The sequence below is a fragment of the Osmerus mordax genome, chromosome 7 (genome assembly GCF_038355195.1).
Source record: "Osmerus mordax isolate fOsmMor3 chromosome 7, fOsmMor3.pri, whole genome shotgun sequence".
NCBI classification, from domain to species: domain Eukaryota; kingdom Metazoa; phylum Chordata; class Actinopteri; order Osmeriformes; family Osmeridae; genus Osmerus; species Osmerus mordax.
In genome coordinates, this window is record NC_090056.1 from 5,201,721 (window position 1) to 5,217,784 (window position 16,064).

The 16,064-nt window shown below is 49.9% G+C and overlaps 1 protein-coding gene across 1 annotated transcript; it reads right to left on the reverse strand.

The window, feature by feature from the left end:
• Positions 1–81: 81 nt before the first annotated feature.
• LOC136946547 (nuclear receptor coactivator 6-like) lies at positions 82–14,198 on the reverse strand. The gene is made up of 17 exons (XM_067240921.1): positions 14,124–14,198; positions 12,592–12,933; positions 12,296–12,448; positions 12,020–12,142; positions 11,568–11,696; positions 10,548–11,321; positions 10,265–10,411; positions 8,757–10,062; positions 8,292–8,410; positions 7,585–7,943; positions 7,181–7,402; positions 4,019–7,001; positions 3,769–3,825; positions 3,627–3,654; positions 2,086–2,127; positions 1,660–1,793; positions 82–732 (listed from the first exon to the last, which is right to left on the reverse strand). Exons 2-17 carry the CDS (start codon positions 12,881–12,883, stop codon positions 686–688), a joined length of 6,915 nt encoding a protein of 2,304 aa, XP_067097022.1. The 5' UTR covers positions 12,884–12,933; positions 14,124–14,198; the 3' UTR covers positions 82–685.
• Positions 14,199–16,064: the final 1,866 nt, after the last annotated feature.

A 16,064-nucleotide genomic window follows, 5' to 3' on the forward strand; every position in this document is an offset into this window, starting at 1 on the left:
GCTTCACAGGAAAGTTCCATACAGTTGGATAAAGACGGGTGAATTTGATTGAAATCTTCTAAAGAACAAAGGCCCATCAAATATGCATAAATTATGTTTATTCTAATTAAAACAGTCTTTAAAAAATAGCATAGAATAATAAAAAAAAAACATAGAATGATAAAATCCAATGAAGATGTATCTAGGACCAACAGAGGCTAAAATATGTCACTTTTATATGTTGTACAGTGCGAGCAAGTTTGTGAGAAGACCAAGAGCAATAGCAAATGACTAAGAAAGAGAAAAGCTGATCAACTGCAGTTCCAGGCTTCATTAAGAACAAAACTATATCAGAGCACAAAAAAGTAGTACAAAATTTAATTCGGTTTTACAACATAATTTTACAGTCGAGACAAGTTCTATTCAGTCCTCAAATGATTACTCCAGCATTTAAAAAAACTAAACAAAAACACATTCACACAGCTCACGCTCACAAACATCCTAACTACAATCTCACATGATAGCGGGACGAAACAATAACATAATTATTTTAAAGCAATTATCTGTACACGGTTACTTTTCCCATTTCAGAGAATTCATAATCCTGGGAATAGGAAAAAAAATAATAAAAAAAATCGAATGATTCACAGAAAAAAAAAAAAAAAAACATTTACAGTTCACAGGTTTTTAACTTCTGTAGTTACGCCTATTTAGATTTCCTTCGTTTGGCCTGGGTAGGACTGGCACCAGTTTCTGTAAACAGAAGACAGGAAGAGACATGTTCAACCAAAGTCAGTCACCAGGGTAAAGTACGTCAGACGTATACAAAACAACATCATCATGCCATTAGAACTGTCAGATGGGCCAATTATGACTATATCGTGCAAGAGAGAAGGCGTCAGCCTGCTTGTATGTGTGTTTGTACCTGAGCATTTGGTTATATGACACACTTCCTTCAATAAATATGCATGGAAGCGGTGGTTAAGGAGACAATTGGGCTTCTCATTTGGAAACAAACCAGCCTTTCAGAGCAGCAGAGTACATATTGTTCATATGGAGACCTAGTATATCTATATGAATGTGGAAGGTTGTCCCAAAGCCACAACGCAGTTCATCACAACTACACAGCAACTAGTTCACCATACACTGTCAAAATTAATTGTTCTAAGGTTGACTGTTGGAAACCTAACCTTCCTGACATTTAGACACACAGCTCTTTGCCCTATGGATGATTTTGTTCCATCTTTGTTGATTTGTCTTTAAATGCCTCATACCAGCTTACAATATGGTGTCACCAATTCTTTTTCCAATAAGTTTTGATGTTTGAAGTAGCCTAAATGGTTGCAATTTAGAAAAAAGATTAGCAATATCCATAAAAGAATTACAGCGCATTCAGTCAATTGGTGCACAAACGGCACCCAAACACTACCGGTAACTACTTTTCACTGTAATTATTACGCATGGGACAAACCGTAATTGATCGGATAATTTATTTATTTAATATGTTCCCATTGTTTTTAGTATATAACAACCTTTCGCATTCTAAATAGTATATTTTGTATTCAACAGTATACTTATACATGATTCCACTGGAACTTTTTTTTTTGTATCCAAGGCTCTTGTGCAAATGTGATATTTCACCCAGGGACACCCAGCATAAGTAGTGTTTAATTCGAGCACCTTTTGCAGCAGCACTGGCTCCGGGTCGGGCCGACCTCTTCCTCTGCACACTGTCAGTCACTGGCTCCTCCTCCGGCTCCTTCTCCGCCCGCGAGCTCCGTCTGCTGGGCCCCTTGGGCTTCTCCACGGCCACCCTGGGAGTCCAGAGAAATACAAATACACACATGGGGGGGTTGGGGGGGGGGGGGGGGGGGGTTGGGGGGGCAGGAAATGACAGGACAAAACAGATACAGGGTTAATAACGCCCGCTAAGGTACGAGTAGCTCGGCTAGTGAAGGTTGGAATACCACTTCTGGCCTCGGGCTGTTTTTCCTCGTCTAGCACAGATACTCTCCCGTCTTCCAGCACGACGGCATCCAATATCTAAAAGATGTCGACATGGTGGCTGCTCGAGTCCTGGCAACGCACGCGCGGGTTAATACATACCTTGGGACTAAGTTGACGGGAGTCTTTCTTTTCTTTGCCCATCTGTGATAGAAGTGGAAAAACAGCGGTAAACTAAACTGTGATGCTCAACACTGGTTTAGTTCCCCAACACACTGCTAGACATGAAATGCTTCCAACGATCCCAGTGAGGAAATATTCAGACAAGGGCATACTTGTCGTCGTTGTATATGCAGTCAACTGAAGATGTATTGGCACCCTTGGTGAATAAGAAAATAAATAAATTAAAACAAAATCAAAAGCCTCAAACAACCTAACCTAAGCGTAGCCCAATTTAGTTCCAATTAAGAGATATAATGTATGAATTATTCTATTCATAAACTTGCATCTCAAAATTATTGGCACCCCTATTAGATTTTGAGTAAGATTTTAATTCGAGTCTTTGGACAGAAAGGTCAAGAATCACAGATCTTCAAATGAGACAAAACGTTAATCTTCATAAACCAGACAATGGCTATGAAAAAAAAGATGTCTTCTCTCACGAACCATAAACAAAAGCACTAAGGATTTGCTAAATGTCTTTGGATCCTTCATGGGAACCAGGTTATATGGTGCAAGTTTGCCGTATAACAGCCGTGGTCATTCAGAAAATAACCTTATCCCCAGTGTAAAATATGCTGGTGGATCTGTGATGTCGTGAAGTTGTTTTACTTCCAAAAGCCATGGAACCTTGTTAAGATACATAGCAACACGGATTTCCAAGTACAAGGAGATTAAGCCCAAACCTATCTGCTTCTCTAGGGGCTTACCTCCAAATCCCCACAGAAATGGTTCACAGACTGAGATTTCACCTGACATAAATGGCATTGAAAACCTTTATGGGGTAAGCTGAAGAATAAAGAAGAGAAAAAAAATCCACAAGCTAGGACCAAGGACTCCCCATTTTTCAAATCCTCCCACCTCATCAAACATGGTAACTCAGAGCTGTTATCATGAGCTGTTAAAGGGAGTGTGGACAGAGAACTATGTGAGGTGCCAATAATTACACACAGCATTCGTTTCAGTAAAATAATGACTTGAACATTTTAAGCTCCACTAACGGTTAGATTTATATAATATTTGGAGCACCAAATCAAGCTGATAAATAACAATGACACCACCTTTTTTGTTCTTATTCACCTAGGGGCTGAATACTTCTTACGTTGACTGTATATGTGGTCTATGGAGTGGCATTTGTTTTCTCGTCTTTTGCCGTGCAGTATTGTTTAGATATTTGTTTGCATGCTAAGCATACATACCAAGTGCTGAGGCCACGTGGCTCATTGGTTGTCGCCATGTACCCCCTGGCCAACCACAAGCACTCCCTGAGTTTCAGTAGAGTTAGAAATGTCTAAGCATTTCTCCTTTACACAACATGGCAACTAAAAGGGCCAACTTTTCCCAGACCAACCAAGGTAGAGAAATGAAAACCCCCAAAACGGGGAAATACTTTATTGTATATTGCACAAGAAGTATTTCTTTGATACTGAAAGAGTAATGAATGGTGGAAATGGATTTGTGTATGGAAGATGAAAGACTCTTACCCCGGTTCTGTTACGTTGGACACCTCATCTGTCACAGGGGAAGACAAACAGAACAGTTAGTCATTTTAGGATTGGGTTGCAAGTCATGCAATATTCACTACATGTATATTTCTCACAAGCGAAAGTGTTTCATGTTTCTCACCAGTCTTTTCACTGGCAGCAGGCTCTTCTGGCTGGGATTCTTCAGTTTGAACTGGAGCTGAGAGGAAGGACACCATTATCAATGTTTAATGTCTGGGGTCTAGTTGGTGTGCGTGCGGAAATATCTACCCATTTCTGGAAAATGCTTGGGAAAATATTCACATCTAGAAAATACATTCCATTTGATTTCTTGTTTGTTACCCGCGTATGGATTTTCACAGATACAGAAGTATTGATGCGAGAGTCTGTACCTGGGTTGGTCTGGGTGTTGTCTGCCAGAGATGGGGACCCTGGTGGAGCTGCTGGCTGGCTGGGAAGCTCCGTGGCTGGGGGAGAAGCCTGGACAGGCTGGGCCTCTGGAGGGTTAGGGGCGGCTGGGGAAGATGCAGCTGCAGGGGGGACTTCTGGAGGGTTGGGGGGCTTGGGGAGGGCAGCACTGGGGGCGGAGGATGGAGGGGGACTTTGGACCGGAGGGGAACGAGGGGTACCAGGAGGGGGTGGGGCAGTAGTGGTGGGGCTGGTAAGAGGGGCCAGAGCTGGGGCTGGAGTCTGAGCGGGAGCAGGAGTGGGGAGAGGAGGGGGAACGGTGACTGTTGGAACAGCCTGGGTCTGTGGAGCCGGAGCTTCTGTCTGGGTGACGGGGGCAGGAGGTGGAGGAGGGGAGGCCTGAGGGGGCCCTGCCCCAGCACTGAGGCCAGGCGTGATGGGCACATCTGGGGGCTGGGCAGGCCTTTCCTCTGGGCTGCGTGTGGGCTCGGGTGTGCTGGCCACAGGTGCGGCAGCCTGGACAGTATTACTCTTAACTTGGGCGACAGAGACCGGAGACATGGGGCTCTTGCGGGTGCATGCTGTGGCTCCAGGGCTGGAGCAGGGTGGAGGGGAGCCCAGGGGCTGCTGAAGGGGAACCGAGGCTGTGGGAGAAGAGCTGGGACGGGGCGACGGACTCCCGACAGGGGCACTGGACTTCTGGGCGGAGGGGTCCAGTTTGGGAGTGCTAGGGCCTTGCTGCTGGGGAGGGGGGGACATGCCAAACGACACTTGGGATGGGGGGGAGCCAGTGGCAGCTGTCTGGACCTTCCCTACTAGTGTTCTGGCGGGCTGAGCGCTGGCCACGCTGGCTGTGGAGGAGGGCTGGGTGGAGACCGTAACTGTGGCAGAGGTGAGCTGAATGGATGCCGTGGACATCGGGAGAGGCCCCGCCATGGAGACGGCCTGGGACACTGCAGGGGCGTTGGGGGCCACAGAGGCAGCCGGGACCTGGAGGATGGGGTTCATAAACGTGGCGGTGGTGGTGGATAAGTGAGGGGGGCGAGGAGGGGCAGGGATGGTGGGGACCTGCTGACGGACATCTTGAGGTCTCATGGGGTTCTTGTTGGGGATGGCCGCCATGGACGAGAGGGGGGCTGGAGATGGGGCCTTGTGGGAGGGGGAGGAGATGGCGGCCATGGGGCTGGAGGTGACAAAGACGGTAATCTGGCCAGGCGGGGCAGGGGCGGCGGCAGCAGGAATCTGCAGGACCGCAGGGACACTGGTCACCGGTTTGGTTGGACCGGGGTTAAGGGTCGGCTTCGAAGCGAGCGCAAGGTTGGGGTTTAGACCGGGGCTGACACTGGATGTGGGACTGCTGTGGCTGACTGCGGTAGCCGGGTTGGGACTTGAGCCGAGGGTGACAGAGGGACTGGAACTAGGAGTGGGGACTGGATTCTGGGACTGGAGATTGACACTAGGGCTAGAGTTGGGGTTAGGGTTCAGGTTTGAGTTAGTGTTGGGATTTAGACTGGCGTTAGCCTGTAAGCTTGAACTGCTGCCAGATAAGTGGGGGCTGGATACAGAGGTAAGCTTGGCCTTCGAGTCTGGCTCATTCCCTGCAGGAGCTGAGCAAACAGGTGCTGCCAAGTCAGAGTTCGGCTGAGAGCCGCTGGGGAGATTCAGCGGTCTCTCTGGGCCTCCAGAAGGTTTAGGGCTCTCTGTTCCAGTGGCGTCCCCAGTTGGAGTACCCTGAGTGGGCCTTGGAGGCCCACTGGGGGTGCCTGCGATGTCCAGTAGCTGGTTGAGGGATGTGGGGGCATCTCTGAGGGCAGGAGAACCCGCTGACACGGGGTCCTGCTGAGGAGCTGCTGAAAGGGTGAGGGGCCTCTCCACTGTCCCCGTCTGCTCCGGCCCCGATTTAGACTCCTGGGGAGTAGGCCCGCGAGGGCTGGCCAGCCTTGGAGCCACCTGCTCCCTCACAGGCGGGGGCTGGGCCATGCCCTGCCCTTCCCTGGGTGTTTCGGTGGGGTTCCCCTGGATGGGGTTCTGAGGTTGTTGGGCATCCAGGCCTGGCCCGACCACTGGGGGAGCAGAACCCGGGCTGGGAGGCACCGAGGTGGGGCTCAGCATCATGGGCTGTCCCGGGGGGTTGACCATCTGCTGCTGGTGGGGAGGGGAGGTAAGCGCCATCTTGGCCACCTTCTGCCTGCCTGGGCTGGGGGTGGCTTTGCGGCTGGAAGCCGGGCTGGACCTGCGGCTGTTGCTGGGACTGGCCCTCTTCGCCTGGCCTCCTCCTGGCTGCTTGTCCGGCTTCCCACCACCGCCCGCCGCGCCGCCGCCTGTTGGAAAAGGCTGCTGGCCGTTGTTACCCCCACCGCTGCCGTTGTTGTTGCCGGGCAGAGTTAAACTAGGAGGGGCCTGCCCTATGGCTTTCAGTGTGGTGGGGTTCAGGCCCTGCTGGTCGAAGCCCCTGCTTAGGTTGGGCTGGCGGGGGGGCAGAGGGATGTTGATCTTGGGAGGGAAGAGGCCAGCGATGGAGGCGTTCAGCCTCTCTGGGGACAGGTTGATCTCAGAGGGCTCGGTGCTGGGTGGACGGTTGGTGGGGGTGAGAGGGTGGTGGTACGGTCTGGGGCTGGCCCGGTTCGGGGTTTTGGGCCTGGAGCTTTGGGAGGTGGTGGGGACGTTGGGAAAGTGGAGGCCAGGCATTGGGCCTCCTTGCTGGGGCTGAGGGGGTATCTGCTGCTGGGGGCTGGCTCCAGGGTTGTGGGGCATGGCGGAGGGACCGGGGCCCGGCTTCATCATGTGGGCGTTGGGGCCCTGGTTGACCACCAACTGTTGGGCTCCGTTCCCAGCCTGCAGGGCCATCTCCGGGCCCCCCGGTCTATCCTGCATGGTGTGGGCTCCTCCAGGAGCCTCCTCGGACCCCGGTCCCTGGGGACCCTGCCCTGCATCAGGGTGGGACATCCTCCTTGTTGCTCCAGCCAGCTGAAAGACACAACAAAGCAATCTACAGTTTCCTGACCCGCTAATCCAGAATGTAAACAATAAATTAACAAAAATAATAAAAAGAAATGTGTGAACTATTAGTTGGTAAAAACGGATTAAATTTCATTTAGACTCGGATCTGAGAAATATATATCTTTTTTATCATCTTCATCGACTACCTGGGGGTTGACCATGAGGGGCATCCCTCTGTTCTTATCAGGGGAAGGAGGGACTCCGTGGCCCTGCAGGTTGATCATGACGGACATGTTTCCCTGCTGGGACACCGGCAGCCTCAGGCCCTCAGCGGGGGTGCCCATCCCCCTGGGGGGGTGCTGCCCTCCTGGCGCGAGGGGCATGCGGCTCTTGGCCTGCTCCTGCTGCATCTTCATCATCATCATCATCTGCTGCAGGAAAAGAAGACATCGGGTGGTGCCGGTTAGCATCAGTCTAGTGTTAGGAGACAGTGGTCAGATCCCAGGTGCCTTGGGAGAAACTCTACAGACGCCTTCACCCACGTGAGAGAAAGATGCTTCCGGAAGCCTTGAGAGCAACATCCCTGTCAGGTGGACAGCCTTGACATTACCTGCTGTTGTTGCTGCTGCTGCTGTTGTTGGTGGTGTGGTTGCTGTGGTTGCTGGGGCTGTTGTTGTTGTAACTGGTGAGGGTGCATCTGAGGCTGGCCTTGAGGTTGTGCCTGAGGCCCTGCTGCCCCCTGCTGGCCTGGAGGACCCTGCAGCCCCTGCATCTGCATCTGCTGCTGCATCTGCAGCTGTTGTTGTTGTTGAATTTGCTGTTGTTGGATTTGTTGCTGCTGCTGCATCTGCTGCATCTGCTGTTGTTGCATGTGCTGCATTTGTTGTTGTTGTTGCTGATGCTGTTGTTGCATAAACTGCATGGGCACCTGCTGCAGAACTCTCTGGTCTCCTGGCTGGCCTGGGAACCCTAAAAACAAGCGAGATGAAGAGGATATCAGACAGACATTATGTCTCATCAGATATAAGAGTCAGGTGGCTAAACGGTTAGGGAATCGGGCTAGTAATCTGAAGGTTGCCAGTTCAATTCCTGGCCGTGCCAAATTACGTTGTGTCCTTGGGCAAGGCACTTCACCCTACTTGCCTCGGGGGAATGTCCCTGTACTTACTGTAAGTCGCTCTGGATAAGAGCGTCTGCTAAATGACTAAATGTAAAATGTAATATAAATCAATGTCGGTTTTGGAGAACCAACCGATTATTAAACAACCCTCATTTGCACTTAACGCTCGTTCATCCCTAAAGGACAACATGGATTACCGGAGGGCCTGTTGGGGAAGTCGTTGAGTTTGGGGCCCGGGGCGTCCATCCCCACCCCCTGCTCCCCACTGAGGCCTGGCAGCTCAGAGTCTTCCAGGCCTGATGGCCCATCCAGACCCCTGAGGAACACAGAACAGCTGCCTCAGTCTCCACACAACGCACACTAGCAATGACTGCTTCCTTTATACATCCATCCGTCCTTTCATTAGGGAATCATGAATAATAATCATATTAATAATAACAACAATATTAATAATAATTCAAGGACAGACAGATGGTTCATGTCAATGCTGCCAAACAAGTCCTATGAGATGAGTGATATTTTAAAAGGCAAACCAGGGTTGCGTCAGTTGTCAAAATGAATAGTGCAAATAGTTAACATAATGACGTCATAATGACGTCACCCTTTTTGCCAAAGTATTTCACCAAAATGTAAGCTGCAACATGCAAAGTAAAAGGCCTTACCCAAGCCCCTCCACAGCCTGCTGGCCCTCCCCAACTTTGGGCTTCTTCTTCCGTGGTGGTTTCTTCTTCTTGGGTTTTGCCTGGTTGGGCCCCCCTGCCCCCTGCTTCCCACCAGGGCCAAACTGGCTGGCTGAGATATCGCTCTGAAGCAGATTGACCAGCAGCGGACTGGTCAGCGTCACATCCTTGTTGACAGGGAAACCTCCGGGCTGACCGCACGCTCCCATGGGTATCTGACCCGTAAACTGGGGGTTGAAGTTCATGCCGTGCCCTGGAAAGTGCCCGTTGCCCACCTGCATGTGCTGGGGCCCTCCCATCATGCCTTGCTGCTGCTGTTGCTGTGCCTGCATGTCTGGCAGCATCTGCTGGACCCCCATGTCTCCTGTACCACCGGTAGGATCCCCCAGCGGATGGGGGTGCTGTTGGGCGGCTTGCTGCTGTTGCAGCATGGCCTGCTGCTGCTGCTGTTGTTTTTGTTGCTGCTGAAGCTGCTGTTGCTGCAACTGCTGCTGAACCAGAGGGTGCCCACTAGGGAGTCTCATCTGCTGGCCATGCATGCCCATGGCTTGGTTCGGGTTGGCGCTGATAGGAACTTGCTGTGGCTGTTGCTGTGTCATCTGTTGTTGATGCTGCTGTTGCTGCTGCTGCTGCTGCTGCTGCTGCTGTAGTTGTTGTTGCTGTAGCTGATGCTGTTGCTGCAACTGCTGCTGTTGCATCTGAGCCATTTGCTGCTGCTGCTGCGGGGTCATCTGCTGCTGGCCTACCTGGGCCTGGAACTGGGCCAGGTTAGCCGGTACGTTGGGAGAGGGACCTCGCATCATCTGCCCTGGCATCACCCCCGCCTGAGCCTTCCCACCAAACGCCTGCTTGTTTCCTTGCATCTGATTCGCCACCATTTGCTCCATCATGGAGTTCTGTTGCTGCTGCTGCTGCTGCTGCAGGAGCATAGCCTGGTGCCCCTGGCCTCCAACCATCTGACCCTGCCCATGCATCACCCCCTGGCCCTGCTGGGACATCATCTGCTTAGGTGGGGTCATCCCTCCTCTCTGCCCGGGGTTGAGGGGCCTGGAGAGGACAGTCTGACCCTGGCCCTGACCCATCTGGCTGGGGGAGGAGGACACGGGCTGGGCCTGGTGCTGGAGGCCCATCATCTGGGTCTGGAGGCCAGGCTGAGGCTGGCCCATGCTTGGGCCAGAAGTGGTGCCTGGGGGCTGGCCTGCCATACCGCTATGAAGGCCCATAACATTGGGCTGGGCGTGGGAGGAGCCCTGCATGGTGTTGGGAGTGGATACGGAAGGTGGAGCTCCTGAAAGAGAAATGAGACTTTCATTGTCTGAGGAAAAGATTTGTCCAGAACAATCTGCACTGTGTTCAAACGTCATTAATATATAAGAACTAAAAGGGTGTGCCCCCACTGGTGTGGTTCTATTTCCATGGCTCCAAAAAAAGTTATACAAAAAAGAATTCTGGTGATTTGACAGGTCAATGTTAGAAGCCAGTTTGCCTACCTGTGTGGGTCATAGCTTGGCTGCTCTGGAGCTGCTGATTGGCTCCCCCACCAGGGGTGCCTGGAGCACTGGTGGTCACCTGACCTTGGACAAAGTTTTGGTTCCCTGGCATGTTGGGGAAGCCCATTGGAGGACGCTTAGGCATTCCTGACATTGAAACAGAAGACATTAAATGCACAGTCCTAACAGCTCGTCTCTTAAGAGTTTAAAGGGAATATATAAGAAAATAGACATGTTATTTCCTTGAAGCAACATTTCCATTTAGGATTTTCTTTGTGCATACCTCCCATTCCTCCTTGATGAACTTGAGGCCCTGCTTGTCCATGCTGGGGTATTCCCATGAACCCTTGTTGCATGTTACCCTGCTGGCCAAGGACTGCCCTGCCTGGTGACCCCACCCCTTGTGGGAAACCCTGTGGGGTTGTCGGTCTTGCCCCCATCATGGGCGGGGTCCCTGGCGAACCTTGCTGGAATGGGGATGGGGAAGAACCGGGGGACTTGGCGGTGAGATTGCCCTGTGGCCCAGTGGAGGATGGCATGGGTGGAGGAGGTCTAGGGAGCCCTACTACTCCAGGTCCAGGCTGGGGGCCTTTGGGCTGGGGAGCAGCAAACTGTCCCACCCCTGGCTGCTGCTGCAACTGTCCCTGTCCCATGGAGTTGAACACCTGGCCAGCTTGCTGACTACCAAACGGGTACGGGGGTGGAGGGTGGCTTGGGGTCTGAACCGAGGCAAGAGTGGGGGGCCGGGGGCCCATCTGGGCCTGGGGTGGGGCTTTCCTCCAGGCCGGGCCTCCCTGGGCAGCAGGGTTCCAGCCTGGAGGGACAGGGATCTGGCCGGAGGGGTTGAACGGAGGCCTGGGGCCCAGCTGGGCTTGCTGCTGCTGGAGCTGGAGTTGCTGGAGGGCAGCAGGGTTGAGCTGTCTCCCGGCCTGCAGGGCCTGCATGTGGTGGGCCGCCTGGGGGGGCATGGGGCCGGGGCCGTGGGGGCCAGCCTGGGGGTGCTGGAGCTGCTGCTGCTGCTGGACAGACATGCCGGGGAGCATTGGGTCCATTGCATCTGTGGGCAGAGGATGAAAAGTTCCACCTTGTCATATTCCCGTAACCTCACAGGACAGTCACACATCAAAACAGTTTGGGGGAAATTCCCAACTGACAACCCACGCCTGAACCGAAGTAATCTCAGGGACACATCCGACAACTCTAAGATTTGACTAAACACATGAAAACCATAGATGGAGTACTATTGGAACCGCTCCAGCTAATGGTGAGCTTGCTGGATGATACGGTGAGTGGTTTTCCTTACCGGACTGTGAGGGGGGTCTGGGGGCTCTGGGGTGCATCTGCCCACTGCTGCCTGGGACCATCGCCTGGCCAGCCATGCTAGGACCAGGGGGAATCATGGACCCTGAAGGGTTAGCCATCCTCATACCTCCTGAGGGGAGGAAAACATGGATGACTCGGGATAACTACTCAAGAGATCTTCACGTGACATTGAAATACTTCAAACATGTTGTTTTCAGTGCCATAGCTGTTTTACAACAGAAAACAAGAAGTCAGTGAAACAGGAGAACTGGCTCTATTGCAAAGTTAAGGGGCCTCTCGATTCACAGTTAAAAACACCAATTCAGCTTGTTCACTTCCTTAGTGTGATCATTCGTTGTGTCAAAGGCCCACTATGAATGGTTCTGACACTAGATATAACATATTTCAAATACACTCTGAATAAAAGGGGCATGAGGGGCAAATCAGTCATACCTGGACCAGGCTGACCTGGGAAGCCCACATCCATCCTCATCTGTCCAGCTGCTCCCATCGGCCCGTTCACCCTGACCTCCTGACCCCTGTTCTGCCCCATGGCTACGTTGATGGCTCCTTCGCCTTCACACAAACCAACGTTGCCAACCATTACAACAAATCAGCACACACTAACCTTTTAACAAAATGTTGGGGGAGGGGGGGAGACATGCTAATGTCTTGCTCCCTAACTTTACAGATTCCCACAATGCTGGTGTCAAGGGACTGTGTGTCTACCTTCTATCTGCACAGAGAGGATCCCCAGGTCTCTGAGCTGCTGCTGATTGTTCTGGGCCAGCAGTCTGAGGCGCTCCGCTGCGTCCCGGGGAATGTTGAAGGTGACCCGCACACTGTTCCATGGCTCCACATGCTGGGGCTGTATCGCAGAGTCTGAAGGACAACAGAGATAAAAGTTAGCGAGGCGGAGGGGTGGAGATTGTTAAGGACGGAACTTGGACAAGACTTTCCAGACGAATAAAAACCACAGAGGTTTTTAACTTGTATAAAATATCACTGTCCCACTGTATCCTTACCCAATTCAAGAATGCTTGGTATTCCGTTCAAAACCCTCTCAAGTTTAACAGGGAAGTCTTCATCCTCCATATTACCTTGAAAAGCAACAAATATTGTAAAATCTCCATCTCCTCTTTCCCTCACGTCTCTCTCTCCCCGTGACCAGTGCAAAGCGTTGTCGTCATGAAGACCATCAGAGTCCTCTCCGGCATCATCTCCCACCCCAGAATCCCGGTCGGAGTCAGGATAGGGATCAGCTGCTTGGAATTCTGTCCCTTGAGGAACTGAGGGTGGGCTGTGTTGGTGTGCCATCCTTCCGCCTCTCAGTAAGAGTGGTGTGGCATACACTGGAACCGTTTATTCTGTACAAACAAGGGGGAAACATGAATTTGTGTAATGCCATTTCAATTCACTACAATTCTTGAAACATGCGTTTGTTCAGGAGGCTGTGCTATATATACACACACACACATTCTACACTTTCTTGTGGTTTCTAGTTGAGTGATAGAATACGATTCACTGCGCAATTAATGTAGTCTAGCTACCTCGAAAGGCTTGGTTAACAAGGCTAATTGACTTATGCGAAACGATATTCTGAACAGAACAAAACATAAAGGAAGCTCTGGAAACAGTTTCAGGGTCAATTTAACTAACAAGAAACTTCCATTTCAGCATTCGAATGCTTTCAAATAAAATATATTGCTTATTTTTAAGTGAACAGTCATTGTACCTGCCTGGTGTAAACGACAAGGCCTTGACTTTCCGCAAGCTAAAAAAGCCTGTTATAGCCAACTAGCTTGGCAGCTACTGTTGTATAAAAAAAACAAAAAATGACCAGCCAGCGTTATGCAGACGGCCGGGAGCCTAATAGCTTACCTACGCGACATTGTCCAACCCAGGTTAGCTTGCTAGCTTGTCAGGTTTTGTAGGACGTTACTCAGCTTGTTCATCTAGTAGTTGGCGTTGTTAGCCTAGCGCGCTACGAAGCTAACCAACTCAACCCCACTCCTTGACTGAGCTCGCCTGACACTTAAAAAGGTTGAGCATGTGTTCACCATGTTTTATTTCCCCCACTACTGTCAATTTACACAAAAGGTGCATGTATTTTGGCTTGTTATGGTCAATTCTTCCAATTGGATACCGGTGTACAGTAGAGAACTTGTGTGCAGCTAGCTATAGCTAGCTGAACCAAAAGCAAATACTAGTATAGTGCTAGCCATTTACTGGACTCGCGAACCCGCTATGCAGTCCCTGTCAAATTGAACAGCTTGCCGTTTTTAGCGTACATAAAGATAATTTTTTAGTTCTACATAGCAAGCGCCAGTGGGTTAGTTAGCTACATAATAATCCCATTCATAGTTGACTGTTAGCTAGGTTAGCCACGACACTGATATCACTGCAACACACTAGGGCCTCCTCCACATTTGACGTAGTTACCTCTTTCTAGCTAGCAATTAACACTAGAATAGATGCCCAGTTACCAAACAAGAAAACAGAGCTAGGTGCTCTGTGGCTATATGACCAAGACAATAAATTCTGTAGAACTCCTTACCAGATAAATCCATTAGGATGTAGCAGTGCAACTATGAACATCTACTGACAATACATGAACCGGGCACAGCCGTAGCAACCGATGCAGGGGGAGGGTTTCCAAGAGCTCTTCCCTCTGTCGGTTTTCTTCGGTATTCTCAAAAGACTCCATAAATGTATTGGACTTGTTTCTGAATATCAATCTAGTCTGAAAACCAGACAGTGTAACACCACCGCACATAGACTGTTAATTTCAGCTGTAATTATTTTCTTGCTAGAGTACGGCAAAGCGTAGAAATGGGGGGATGACTCAACGTATTAAAGTTACAGCGAACTCAATACTAAAACAAATCCATAGGTAGGCTATGGGTCGAGGCAGGTGGACAGTTTATTCTAGCCTCATGCTACAAAACATTGCGTTTCACTATAGGCCTACTTCTATACTAGCCTACATAAACCGAGAGGAATGCATTCTTTGTGTTCCCTATCCCATTTAATCCCAATACCAAAACATTTGATTTTGATTTATTTCCAATCCCCAAACATGTCACAATGCAATAATAACAACATTGCCTGTCAAGTAATTAGATATGAGTCTTGGATTGTGAAAACATGCAGACTTCCATGTAGGCCTACACCCTGTTAACTTCTGGTTATGATAAAGACCAATCCTAGAGACTGAGAGGGTGCCATTTGGCTGTCCTTATGATGTGCCCCCTAGAGCAAGAGCATTCAATAAATCATGTCTTTGAGTGCCCCTTCTAGTGGAGAAACATGACGCTGTGCCTCAAGAGGTGCCCATGGTCTAAACTCTTCATTCCCTAGATGGCCTTCCTCCCGATGGAAAAGGGTGCCATTGTCAAGTGCCCTCCATGGCACCCCTGCATGACGGTGTCCTAAAGGGTGCTCTCCAGTAAAGAAAATGGGATGTAGTGCTTTATAATGTACTTCTACAGAGAACATGAAGTGCCCTGTTGGGAGCTCTAATGGAGAAGTGCCCTTTTCAGTGCACAACATGTGCTATTTTATGTGATACAATGTCATAGGGGTTATAACAATAGGATACACTTCTTTCTTTTTTAACTCTTGAAATGCCCTTTTAGGTGCCCTTCCAAGTGAGAAAACACGCTGAAGTGACCTTGAAATGGGGACAATGCTTTCCCAAAGTGGGTACCAGATGACAGTCCAGGGGTGCCTCAAAATACATTGATATGATTTGGAATTGACCTCTCAAACCATGCATACATTCAGAACACACTTTATGGCTGCCAAAGTCTTTTCTGTGTTTTTGTCATGCAGTAGCTGCCCTTCCTATTTCTTCACCCGTCTTTCAAACCAAAGTCTGCCATTATGTAAAACCCTGTAAATTATGCTGTACAGGAAGTAAAAGTGCATTCAACAAGAATATGTTGAACATGTTGCCACTTTCACCCTACAACTTGGGAAAGAAATGTAGGCTACTAGGACTACTGTATACAACAATGCCCTGGTCAAACTTGATAAATGTATGTTATACATCGAAAAGGAACCGGTTTTGTTGGACACTTGTTAGCAATGGAAACATTGAACTTCCATAACATACTAAAGCAATAAACCACAAGAGGGTGTGGCATATCACACAATAACCCAGGGGTTGTGCTATGGTGCGCGCCGACCAGCACGACCAACGGGTTACAGTTCATTATTCACTCATAAAGGGAACTCTGGGTTTTAAAAGACCATACGTTATCTCTCTCTGACTCCGCCTTTTTGGATCAGACCACTAATGTGTCGTCCAATCGAAATTGAATGTTTGGAGAGGTACAACTAATAATATCTGCATGAATCTTTGATTTGAATATTCAGTGTTTCGAAGAAGAATATTTGCATACCCTTTTCATAATAACACCTGAAAAGGGAACTTATGTGTTGCTTCCCACACAGACAGCAACACTGTGGTCCATATGCTCGTTTTTGTAAAGAC